Source organism: Haematobia irritans, chromosome 2 (assembly GCF_050003625.1).
Source record: "Haematobia irritans isolate KBUSLIRL chromosome 2, ASM5000362v1, whole genome shotgun sequence".
Lineage (NCBI taxonomy): Eukaryota > Metazoa > Arthropoda > Insecta > Diptera > Muscidae > Haematobia > Haematobia irritans.
This window is the reverse complement of record NC_134398.1, coordinates 75,575,617-75,588,827: the sequence shown is the minus strand read 5'-3', so window position 1 is coordinate 75,588,827 and position 13,211 is coordinate 75,575,617. Positions and strand designations below refer to the sequence as shown.

The following is a 13,211-nucleotide window of genomic DNA, read 5'->3' as shown; positions in this document are numbered from 1 at the left end:
TTATGTTTGACCATACAGGCCTCATTTCTTAACTGATCTTACTCAAATCTTGCACAAGGTAACCTTTTGTGGTATTAATCAAACCCGCAAAATATTATGCAAATTGGTTCAGATTTAGATATAGCTTCCATATATATATGCATCGTTCGATTTTCCCAAATTTGGCCATAGTACTCTTATTTATTAACCAATGTTACTCAAATTTTGATGTACTAGCCGATCGTACTTATACGTACTTGTAGCTCTTACATAAGAATATTGCTCGATTTGTACAAATTTGTATTTATTACCCACACTAATTTAACGATTTTCTCTTTTTTAATAATGGGCTCAATATTAGTGGCATACTGGCACCGTAGGCGCAATATCAACACAGCCAGTGTTGCTAGAAGTAGGGGAAGTCCCTACATATAGGGTTTTTCTAATATTTAGCGTCTTGTAGGGACGTAGGGCCACAATGTAGGACATTTTCACTCAACACAATTTGTAAGAATTTTTACATTTTGGTGGCTCTAGAGGAGGAAATTAGAAGCCGGCAATGCTTGATCTTTAACAATGTGTGGTAAACATTTTGTCAAAATTGTATTTCTATAGAAATTTTTTTCAAAATATTATTTCTATAAAAAATTTTCTCAAAATTGTATTTCTGTGAAATTTTTTCTCAAAATTTTATTTCTATAGAATTTATTGTCAAAATTTTATTTCTATAGAAAAATTTCTCTCAAAAATTTGTTTATAGAAACTTTTTCCAAAATTTTATTTTTAAAGAGATTTAACAAAAAAGATTACTAATTTGGGTAGAATACTACCAACAGTGGCAACCGTGGTGGTAATACAAATTTATATTCTAAGTTATATACGTAGCATATTCATGTTTTAAGATAATAAACTACTTACAACCATTTTTGTTTTGTAAAATTTTTTAAATTTAACGAAAAATATAGTAGGGAAAATTGTTTGGGAATGTATGGGAAAGTAGGGAACTGTTTTTTGTCCTTGTAGGGTAAACCGAAAATTTTCCCTGGCAACATTGACTATGAGCTATAGTCAGATTGACACAAAGCACCCATAGACATGTACCCCTTAATTTTCTTAAATATGCAACTGCGGTTTATCTTCCAGACCTACACGGATGAAAAAGACTGTTTTTCATATGTTTGGCTATAAACATTATATGTTTGGAACACAAATTTTTAAACACAATATTTTTGAGTGCAAGCATATAATGTTCATAAACTAGCATAACATGTTTGGGACATATATGTTAATATGTTAGAACATATTATGTTTGGGACATAAAATGTTTGTAAATATAATATGCTTGGATGCAAACATATATTAATTTAGAAATAGCCTATAAACATATATGTGTTTAGTAGCTTGGAGCGCTATTTAACAGGGAGCGATATTGAATTAAGTTGGTGGTTGTTGCTTGTTATTACAAAATTAACATTTTATTTTTCCTTGGGCAATTGATCAGCTACTTCTTTGATCCTTACAAACTGTGTGGTCCGCTGTTCGAATCCCCGTCCGGCAAAAGGTAAAATTAAAATAAAAAAATCATAAAATTGAATAATTTCTTCTACAATGTTTGTATTACAGAAAAAGGTGCTAAGAACTAAAAAATCTCGTGGAAGTGAGAAAGATGTCGGGGAATATACAATTGGGCAGAAACAAAATTTTGAGCATTCAGGTCGAAAACCTTTGTTGTTATCACCTATATTACCTGTTTATTTTCATAATTCATTATGATTGTAAATATATAAATAAATAAATAAAATTTTGAGCACAATATTGTTTGGGAGAATTTTTTTTAAGCATATAATATTTTTGGGTGCAAAATGCTTCCAAACATATTATATGGTCACATAATAACATATTGTTTTTTGGAAGACAACATTATTGAATTTGGATGCAAAAATACAAAATGTTTGGAACTTAGACTACCCAAACATATATTGTTTAGACCAATATGCTTTCAAACATATTATATATTGGTAGAGATCAAACATATAAATGTTTGGGCAATACCCAAAAATGTATATGCTTGAAGCAAAATATGTTTGGGAGTATATGTTACAGAAGCGATTTTTTGTAAGGGTGTATATGTTACCCCACAATTGCTTATGATTACTAATTCTGTAATGGTGGTTTAGGGTATGATATGACTTTCTACTTTACTTACTTGTTTAAATGAAAAATGTAATTTTCTTAATGAAACAATTTTAAATTTTAGGCAACAACAAAAAAAATACATTTTCCCCTTTATGGAAATTTGTTCGTGCTCTTAATTTCTTTTTATTTGCATTTTAATGCTATGTCAATACTTGTCGTATACGCGTTTCGTTCGAGTATGAAACTAATGTGGTATATGGTTTGATGTGCTCAGTAGCCAATCTCCCATCTTCTGTAATCTATAATATTTGGCTATGTCTGTGAGAAGGACTATAATTTAACTTATTTCGAAAACTCATTTTACAACCAAGCCGAAATGGCCATATACGGTTACAGGGATACTCAAAATAAAGAATTACATTAAATTTACTTAAAAAAATTATAAAAATAATTAGGACTACAATCAAGGACTGCAAAAACTTGACATTATTACATCTTATTACTAAGTATATATCTTACTACTATATGTAGACTACGTTACAAAAACCATTTGATATATAAATATAAAAATTTAGGAATTGATTACTACTCTCAAATGCCTACTAACGCAGGTTATTAACCAATAAGTTGAATTATTTGCAACTAAAAATTTAATATTTAAATAATATATATTTTTATGTTAACAATTTTTAATCCTCGAACTTATATATTTGAGTTATTTTATATTTGATTTCTAATTTTTGTTTTTTATTTAATAAAAACTAACTAGGACTGCATAAACTTGACATATAGTTGCACCTTAATACTAAGTATATATCTTAGGTTAAACAGCGTTGGGAACTACAATATGTAGACTACGTTACAAAACAATTTGACATATGTATATAAAAAAGCAACAAAAAAAATGAACTGATAATTAGGAATTGATTACTACTCGCATTATTATTATACCCTCCACCATAGGGGTATATTAACTTTGTCATTCGTTTGGTTCGAGTATTAAACTAATCTGGTAAATCGTTCGATCTCTTCAGTCAAAGATTATAGACTTGAGGAAGATAGGAAATTGGCTTGCGTCGTACCAAATGTCGCATTTACCAGATTAGTTTAATACATGTTTGTAATCTTTTAGTTGTTTTTCGTTTTTATTTTTTAAATGAAAAATGTAATTTTCTTAATGAAACAATTTATATTGTTAAATTTTTCGTGCTATTAATTTCTTTTTATTTGTATTTTAACGCTATGTCAATACTTGTCGTATACGCGTTTGGTTTGAGTATTAAACTAATGTGGTAAATGGTATGATGTGCTCAGTAGCCAATCTGCCATCTTCTGTAATCTATAACCTTTGGTCTTTTTGTCATAATTAGTTATAAATACCTAATTTTTCTCCAACAATTTATTTATATCGCTGAACCAAAATATGTATGTGAGAGATTACAGTTTTCAAGATCCAATCGTGGAAAGAGAATAACGCAAATGCGCTATACATACACCAGATCCGAACGTCAGTTTTTGATGCCTTCAATCCGTCTTTCAATCTCTCCCAATTCAACTTTAATTAATAAGCAACAAAGTAAATTTCAAAAAAAGAGCTTAAAGAATTTTATAAATTACTTCATGTATAATATAGCAATTCTTTTATTAGTATCAATATTTTACATACATATATGGAGATGTGGAATATTTTTGTATGTCCTATGCACATCTAATGAAGGAGATTCGTATTAGTAAAGATTAATAGTGCTAAAACATATTAAACTTACCAAAATTATTTTTTCGGCCGTCATATATTCCCAGAAATATTGGTATTTACTCGCCTATTTACTTTATGTGAAAATATAAAAATAAACCACCAAACTGTGGTAGCTTTCCATGGTGGGGGAAATACTAAAAATTCCAAGAACTCGACCAAATTTTTTCCAAAATCGGACCAAAATTCCCTCCAGCGGACCAAATTTCCAATTTCGTAGAAAACACCTTAAAAGTATTATATTATTGTACATAGTGCTCTTATTACAAAAGTTTAGTAAACCAGAAAGAAATGATATGTCATAGGAATCAAAACGTCGACTTTTCAACTTTTTTAAAATTTCAAAAAATTGACTATTTGAAAAGGTCGAATTTTAAAGTCAATTTTAGTTGACATCAAAAGTCGAAATTCAATATTACAAAAAGTTGACTTAAACTTTCGACTTAGAGGTAGTTAAAAACAACAACAGTCTCGCAGTTGGTTTATATTGGCATTGTCCCATGAACAATCTCCCGATTTTACTTCTAGAGAGATTATAATAGTTTTCCGAATTTTCATCCAATTTGCTGTAATGTTGCTTTGCACCCACAATTTTATCGGTCCATAGTCTTATATAGCTCAATTCTACTTTTTGCGCACATTCGAGAATAGGGCTAAAACTGTCCAAAAAGATGTAAAACCTGGCCCAAGACCTAAACCACGAAATTTTCATTCGATTTTCTGCGATTGAAATGGTATCTAACCCCACACTGAAAAAAAAAACATTGATGTTTGGTTCCAAAGATTTTGTCTGTACACTAATGATTTTGGTATTGATTGTGAGCCAAAAAAGGGGAGAATTGAAGTAAGGACACATTTCACTTGTATATTTGAGTTTTGCGTACTTGTTTGTAGGAAACAAATTTTATTAATTATTCCAGCTGTTTTCTTCATGTGCTATTAATGTCCATTAAAAACGTCTGAACGACTACTTAAATTTCCAAATTAAGACTCGACTACAAGTGAAAATTATTTTATGGTTCAAGTAAGAAACGACTTTAAAATAAAGTGTTAAAAATATCTCCGACTTTTGGATTGGGAAACAATCTTTATATCAGAGAAATGAGTCTTCAGCCTCACGCCAATATTTTTTCAGTGCATAGATACTATTGACTATGTGATAAAAATTTTAAATTCTTCAAAAGTTTATAAATTTGACCAAATGAAAATGGGCCAAAATGGGCTAAATTACGTTTGGTCCGACCATGGGACCAAATTTAAAAATTAGAAATCTCTTGGACCAATTTTGGTCCAATCGGACCAAAATGGCAGGGCCGGCATGAATGACAATAATATTGTACATTGTATACTAAAAAACAAATTGACTAAATTTACTCACATACTTTCCCTAAATTGTAACCCGCAAACCAATATTTTACAAATGGAAGAGACAACGTACCCCACTCCCATTAGAATGTAGGAGATTTCGTGGAAGAAGTCAATTCCAAACCTGTTTTATTTTCAAATACAATCGTTCATATTATTTGTGCATGCATGTTTCACCAACTCATATACTACAATTTTATCATAAATGTATGCGTCTCATATAATTCTAATTTGTTATGTTTTTCTATTATTTATAATTGAAAAGGCATTCGCAACGGGATTACTCCGACCCATCCACAGACAAACTTTGCAATGAATTTAAATCGATCATGGGACGTGTACAGTGCAATGGGCCAAATTATAAGTTGAGCAAAGGTGCAGATGAAAGTCTCCTATTGTAAGTATTAAATTAAGAAACTATTGTTTATTAGCCATTTCTAACTAAACCTTATAACCGAAATATTAAAAGTGTCCAAAGAATGACTAAATAGAATTATAAAAGCTAGTATCTTCCCAGTGTGCTCAAAAATATGTAATAAATATTATTGTTACGAATTTGATAATTATAGATTTAAGTTTATTTAAATTAGTTTCTGTTAATTTAAAATTTCAAATTGTAACCATAAAATTTCGTTATCACTTGTTGGAATCATCTATTCATTTTCTAGTACTTTCCTAAATTTCTTTTATGTTCTTTTGTTTGCTTATTTTCAAATCGGTATGTTAGTTCTTACTCTCTCATAGAATAACAACCCCTTTTCTTTGTTATTTTGCATTCTCATTTCATCTCATTGTCTATTGTCATTGTTATTGTTGTTGTAGTAATGCGAGCATATATCCATGTGAGTGTATATGTGTTTGGCAGCAGTGCTGCCGCTACTACTTCAATCGAAGTATTTTGTTTCAATTTCACAAAATTTACTTCGTCACTCCTTCTTCCAAAAATCTGCTTCACTTTTTGTTCTTCTTCAAATTTTAAAATTTTTCCACATATTACCTAATTGTTTTCCCTATTCCTTTAATTACGATGAACATAGTGGTTTCAATCATTGAATTATTACCCGATGTGGACCAATTTTTGCATAGTTGTTAGAGACCATATACTTACACCATGTACCAAATTTCAGCCGGATCGGATGAAATTTGCTTCTCTTAGAGGCTCCGCAAGCCAAATCGGGGGATCGGTTTATATGGGGCTATATGTACTTATGGACCGATGTGGACCAATTTTTTCATGGTTGTTAGAGACCAAATACTAATACCATGTACCAAATTTCAGCCGTATCGGATGAAATTTGCTTCTCTTAGAGGGTCTGAAAGCCAAATTTGGGGGGTCCGTTTATATGGGGGCTATACGTAATAGTGGACCGATATGGCCCATTTGCAATACTATCAAGTTTCAAGTCGATATCTTCTTTCGTTCGGAAGTTAGAGTGATTTCAACCGACGGCCGGACATGCTCAGATCGACTCAGAATTTCACCACGACCCAGAATATATATACTTTATGGGGTCTTAGAGCAATATTTCGATGTGTTACAAACGGAATGACAAAGTTAATATACCCCCATTCTATTGTTTTGTTTTCAAAAATGTGTGCTACTTCAATTTTATTCAATCTACTCCACTTTTTTCCAAAATCTACTGCACTCAATTTTTCACTAGCGACAGCACTGTTTGGCAGCCACCAGATGAATAATGAATAATAATAGATTCTTGTAGCGTTGTCAAAGAATGTTCTGGCGTTGCCAGAATATTGTAGTGCTGCCAGAATGTTCTCGTCCCAATAAACACAAATGTTTGAAAAATGCTAAATTTCAACAATTTTTCAAACATTTTTTCAAAGGATTAGGGTAATATTCAAGTTGAGAAATTGTTGAGAAAATCGCGTTCTCAACAAAAAACAGACATTACCCTCAACAGTGAAATTCAACACATTAGCAATAATATCTCAAGTGTTATCCTCAAAATGAAATGCATCGCTACTCAATAATTTGTCAAACAATTTTCGATGCGAGTCAAATTCAAAATTAACATCGTTGCAAATACTTTTCAACCTAAATTTGTATGAATGATATCCCGACTTCAAATTGAAAGTCAAAGCCAAAATTCTATGAATTTTGTATAATTTATTCATTTTCATCAAAATAAAATATATAAAAATACACTACACTACATAATACACTACAATACCAATTGATAAATAATAATCTTATTAAACATATCAACAAATAAGAAAAAACAAGTATATACGGCCGTAAGTTCGGCCAGGCCGAAGCTTATGTACCCTCCATCATGGATTGCTTAGAAACTTCTTCTAAACACTGCCATCCACAATCGAATGACCTATGTTGCGGTAACGCTTGCTGATGGCAAGGTATCTTAAAACCTCCTAACACCATCTTCTAAATTGTATGTAAGTCCATACGTGGTATATATTAAATCAAAAAACATCGATCCAATACGTATATAATTCAGTTTGAAAAAGTAGAAATAAAATTTTAACAAAATTTTCTATAGAAATAAAATTTTCACAAAATTTTCTATAGAAATAAAAATTTTGACAAAATTTTCTATAGAAAGAAAATTTTGACAAAAATTTCTACAGACATAAAATTTTAAAAAAATTTTCTATAGAAATAAAATCTTGGTAGATTATTTTTGGCTCGAGTGGCAACCATGATTATGAACCGAATAAAATTTGAACAAAATTTTCTATAGAAATAAAATTTTGACAAAATTTTCTATAGAAATAAAATTCTGACAATGATGAAAATTTTATTATGAACCGAATAAAATTTTAACAAAATTTTCTCTAGAAATAAAATTTTGACAAAATTTTCTATAGAAATAAAATTTTGACAAAATTTTCTATAGAAATAAAATTTTGGTAGATTATTTTTGGCTCTAGTGGCAACCATGATTATGAACCGATATGGACCAATTTTTGTGTGATTAGACCAATTTTGGTATGGTTGTTAGCGACCATATACTAACACCACGTTCCCAATTTGAACCGGATCGGATGAATTTTGCTCCTCCAAGAGGCTCCGGAGGTCAAATCTGGAGAACGTTTTATATGGGGGCTATATATAATTATGGACCGATATGGACCAATTCTGCCACGGTTGTTAAAGATCATATACTAACACCATGTTCCAAATTACAACCGGATTGGAAGAAATTTGCTTCTCTTGGAGACTTCGCAAGCCAAATCTGGGGTCGGTTTATATGGGGGCTATATATAATTATGAACCGATGTGGACCAATTTCTGCATGGTTGTTAGAGACCATATACCAATATAATGTACCAAATTTCAGGCGGATCGGATGAAATTTGCTTCTCTTTGAGGCTCCGCAACCCAAATCTGGGGATCGGTTTATATGGGCGCTATATATAATTATGGACCGATGTGAACCAATTTTTGCATGGTTGTTATAGACCATATACCAACATCATGTACCAAATTTCAGCCGGATCGGATGAAATTTTCTTCTCTTTGAGGCTCGGCAAGCCAAATCTGGGGATCGGTTTATATGGGGGCTATATATAATTATGGACCGATGTGAACCAATTTTTGCACGGTTGTTAGCGACCATATACCAACATCATGTACCAAATTTCAGCCGGATCGGATGAAATTTGCTTCTCTTTGAGGCTCAGCAAGCCAAATCTGGGGATCGGTTTATATGGGGGCTATATATAATTAAGGACCGATATGGACCAATTTTTGCATGGTTATTAGAGACCATATACCAACATCACGTACCAAATTTCAGCCGGATCGGATGAAATTTTCTTCTCTTGGAGGCTCCACAAGCCAAATCTGGGGATCGGTTTATATGGGGGCTATATATAATTAAGGACCGATATGGACCAATTTTTGCATGGTTGTTAGAGACCATATACCAATATCATGTACCAAATTTCAGCCGGATCGGATGAAATTTTCTTCTCTTTGAGGCTCCGCAAGCCAAATCTGGGGATCGGTTTATATGGGGGCTATATATAATTATGGACCGATGTGGACCAATTTTTGCATGGTTATTAGAGACCATATACCAACACCATGTACCAAATTTCAGCCGGATCGGATGAAATTTGCTTCTCTTTTAGGCTCCGCAAGCCAAATCTGGGGATCGGTTTATATGGGGGCTATATATAATTATGGACCGATGTGGACCAATTTTTGCATGGTTGTTAGGGACCATATACTAACACCATGTACCAAATTTCAGCCGCGTCGGATGAAATTTGCTTCTGTTAGAGGCTCCACAAGCCAAATCTGAGGGTCCCTTTATATGGGGGCTATACGTAAAAGTGGACCGATATGGCCCATTTTCAATACCATCCGACCTACATCGATAACAACTACAATTTTCGATGCGAGTCAAATTCAAAATTAACATCGTTGCAAATACTTTTCAACCTAAATTTGTATGAATGATATCCCGACTTCAAATTGAAAGTCAAAGCCAAAATTCTATGAATTTTGTATAATTTATTCATTTTCATCAAAATAAAATATATAAAAATACACTACACTACATAATACACTACAATACCAATTGATAAATAATAATCTTATTAAACATATCAACAAATAAGAAAAAAAAAACAAACAACAAAACTTTAAATATCTTAAACATTATTAGTAAACACTTTTGCATTGATAATTCGTTTTCCTTCCTTTTGGTGTCATTAAAATTTATTAACATGCGGGCAATTTGAAATTAGGAACGTACTGGACCGCGTGTTAGAATTGATTTCCAGCAGAAGGAATTCACAAAATATCCATTTTAAACTGATAATAGCATATGAATTAAACTGACGATGTGATGCCCATTTTCATCCAGAAGTTGTTGATTTCAACAATTTGTTGTTTTTAACAATTTTAATTGGTTGCACTTGTAATGTTTCTGGAAACTTTTTCTTATCGATAAGCCACTCATTTTTCATTGGTCAGCTTCTTAATGTTTGCAAGAATGTAGCATCCATAATTTTAGTTTTCTGCAAAGAGATATACATTTAGTGACTTCCTTAAAGTTTTATTTCATTTTTTATTTTCACTTACCTATTTTTATAAACTATTTGGTTATTTGTCTAAAATTTTCCATTTTTTTATTTCTTGCAATTGACCACGAACTTCGTTGCACAAATAAGTATTGAAAACCACATGGTTTTTTCGTTGCATTTTAGGGTAGTGTTTTGTCAAAGTTTTCTCATATTATCTTCAACAACTTTTCAAAGATTTCGTCAACATTTTGGCAAATTGGAAGTAATTCGCAAACAATTTGAAGATGTATTGAAGATGAGCTCTTTCAAGTCAAGTTGAATTTATGTTGAAAATTATATTTACTTTCAAACTGAAAAGTTGTTGCATTTGAAAAACGCTCATCCTTTGTTTATTGGGGTATTGCCAGACCGTCATATATAAAAGCGCTCGCATGCTGCTAACGAGTCAGTCTTAATTAAAGCGTCAAACAAATAACATCAGTGTGAACGAATTGTAAAGTGAAGTCATAGTAAATAAATTGTAGATTAACGTTATTGAAACGAACAGTATTTTAATTGTCGGGTAATTAAAAACGTCTAAATATAAAAACGTACCAATTGGTGTCGGAAGTGAAATAACGAAAAAAAAACAACAGGCAACAGGTTTGAACGGCGTAATATGGACATTGTGACGCACGAGTTTGATTATAAGGAAGAGTGTTGTGGGTTACACATCAATGCTCAATGTTCTGAGAAAATGATGGAAGAAAACTCTAGAAAAATCATGGATGAGAATTCTAGAAAATTGGAAGAAAATTCTAGAAAATTGCTACAAATGGAAGCAAGTTCAAGAAAATTGGAAGAAAAATTCGACGAAAATTCTAGAATTCTCAATGAAAAACTACAACAAATTTCTGAAGGCATGGAGAAACGTGTGGACCATATAGAAAATCAAATTGTGGAATTGGATAAGAAAGTTCTTTCCGTGGATGAGAAAATTATGGTTCATGATGAGAAGTTTCTGCACATCGAGAAAAAAATGTCAGAGCTGGAAATTAAAGGTGGTCCAGTGCGCGTAATCGAGGGCTCAAAAATCAAAACTCCTGTTTTCGATGGCTCCACGTCATTTGATGTCTTCAAATTCCAATTCGAAATGGTTGCTTGTAGAAATTTGTGGAAGGACGATGATAAAGCAATTGAACTTCTATTGGCATTAAAGGGCAATGCTGCTGATATGATACAAAGCATTCCCGCTGCTTCTAGAAATAACTATTATGAAGTAATAGCGGCACTCCAACGCAAGTATGGCGGAGAGCACAAGCAAGACATATTCAGAATGGAATTGAGAGGAAGAATCCAGAAATCGAATGAAACCCTACAAGATTTCGCAACAGAAGTTGAGCGGCTAGTGCTTTTGACATACCCAGGTGAGAGTCATACTTTTGTGGACCACATCAAGATTGAGACCTTCGGCCATGAAGCAGGCAATGCAAGAAATAAAGCAAGAGGCAAATAAATCCCGGATCAAATGCTATAACTGTGAAAAGCCGGGACATCTAGCTCGAGAATGCAAAGCACGACGCAAACGGTCAAGATCCACATCACCATCTCCATTAAACAATAGCCATAAGAAGGCGACCCCACAGTCAAGTGAGTCACATTTAAACTAAATCGAGCTAGTTCAGCGGGGCAAGAGCTGGCTCCCACAGACGATGGCCCCACCATCTCCATAGCAATAGTTCAACAGAAAAATAACAATTTAACTATTGCGGGTGTTATTAATGGCGACAAGCGTACTTTGACGTTGGATACTGGTGCATCAAAGTCTATCATTAGATCCGATTTAGTAAAAGGAAAAATTACACCACTGATTGGAGTCAAGTTACGCACGGCTACAGGGTAACCCGCAACCGTATATGGAAAGGTTGCCGTAAAATTAGCTATTGCTAACAAATCCGTTACTTATGATTTCATTGTGGCCGATATAGTAGACGATGTTATAATTGGAGCGGATTTCATGATTGCTTTTGGTCTCAATCTGGATATGGAGCGTCGTGTAATGACATGGTGCGATGCCGAAATAACGGTAAACGTGGGATACGACGAGAATACACCTATCAGACGTTTGACAACGAGTCAGTCAGAGTCTATACCACCGAATGTGTGATGGACAAGGTTTGTGGTATTAACGGTGGCACTATGAATTTAAGCTGCGGCTGTAGCTCGCCGGAAAATGTGGGTTTCGATCCGTTATTATCCATCCATTTGAAAATATGAAGTGCCAGGTTTTGATAAACGTTTCTTTTCTTCTTGTTTTTTTTTTTACAACAATTTACAAGTAGAAAATTGAATTTGAATTTTCAAAACAGAAAGACGGACGGACGGACATTCTATAAACGTTTTCACAATATTCAGGAAATAAAAATGATTTTTTTAATGACTTATCGAACCTGTTGGATGTGGTTCGTTAGGCTATTTGTATAAATAAATTTGTATATAAACTTATTTCTAGATATCAACTAGAAATAGAACTATTCAACCGTCGAACGGAACGGACGTGTTCTTCAATAGCGGATAAACTCATCGTAATAGGTACCTACTAAGAATTTCAAGTGTGGTGGGATATTAAGCCACCATGCAGCGAAATTCCAAGTCATCCACCGGGTTGCTAACTTCAGGGCCCAGTGGACGGGTATCGACTGGAGTTATAAATCTGGGCAATGACCAAGAGTTAGGCCCAATTAGTCGACCTGTAGACGGGTCGACAGGTGGCGACACTATGACAAGTCGAACTTTTTCTAAGGTAACGACATCAAAAGGAGGTAATCCCTCACGAAAGAGATTCAAGGAACGCAGAAATGCTTTGTTTATCCTAAAGAAGTTAGGATCAGTCGACCCAAGCACGCTGTCGGCTAAACAAAGCGATTCCTTAAAATGGGCTCAAGGAATTCTTGAGACTAGAAAAAGGGAACGATCGCCGGAT

General features: G+C 33.1%; 1 protein-coding gene across 3 annotated transcripts in view; it reads left to right on the top strand.

Annotated features, from left to right (window-relative positions):
• The window catches only part of LOC142225536 (uncharacterized), a 455,965-nt gene that overhangs the window by 384,089 nt on the left and 58,665 nt on the right, over nucleotides 1-13,211 (top strand). For all 3 annotated transcript variants that reach the window (XM_075295326.1, XM_075295327.1, XM_075295325.1), the window contains one exon: nucleotides 5,499-5,630. In XM_075295326.1, coding sequence (XP_075151441.1) covers nucleotides 5,499-5,630 — 132 coding nt within the window. The remainder of the gene's footprint in view (nucleotides 1-5,498; nucleotides 5,631-13,211) is intronic.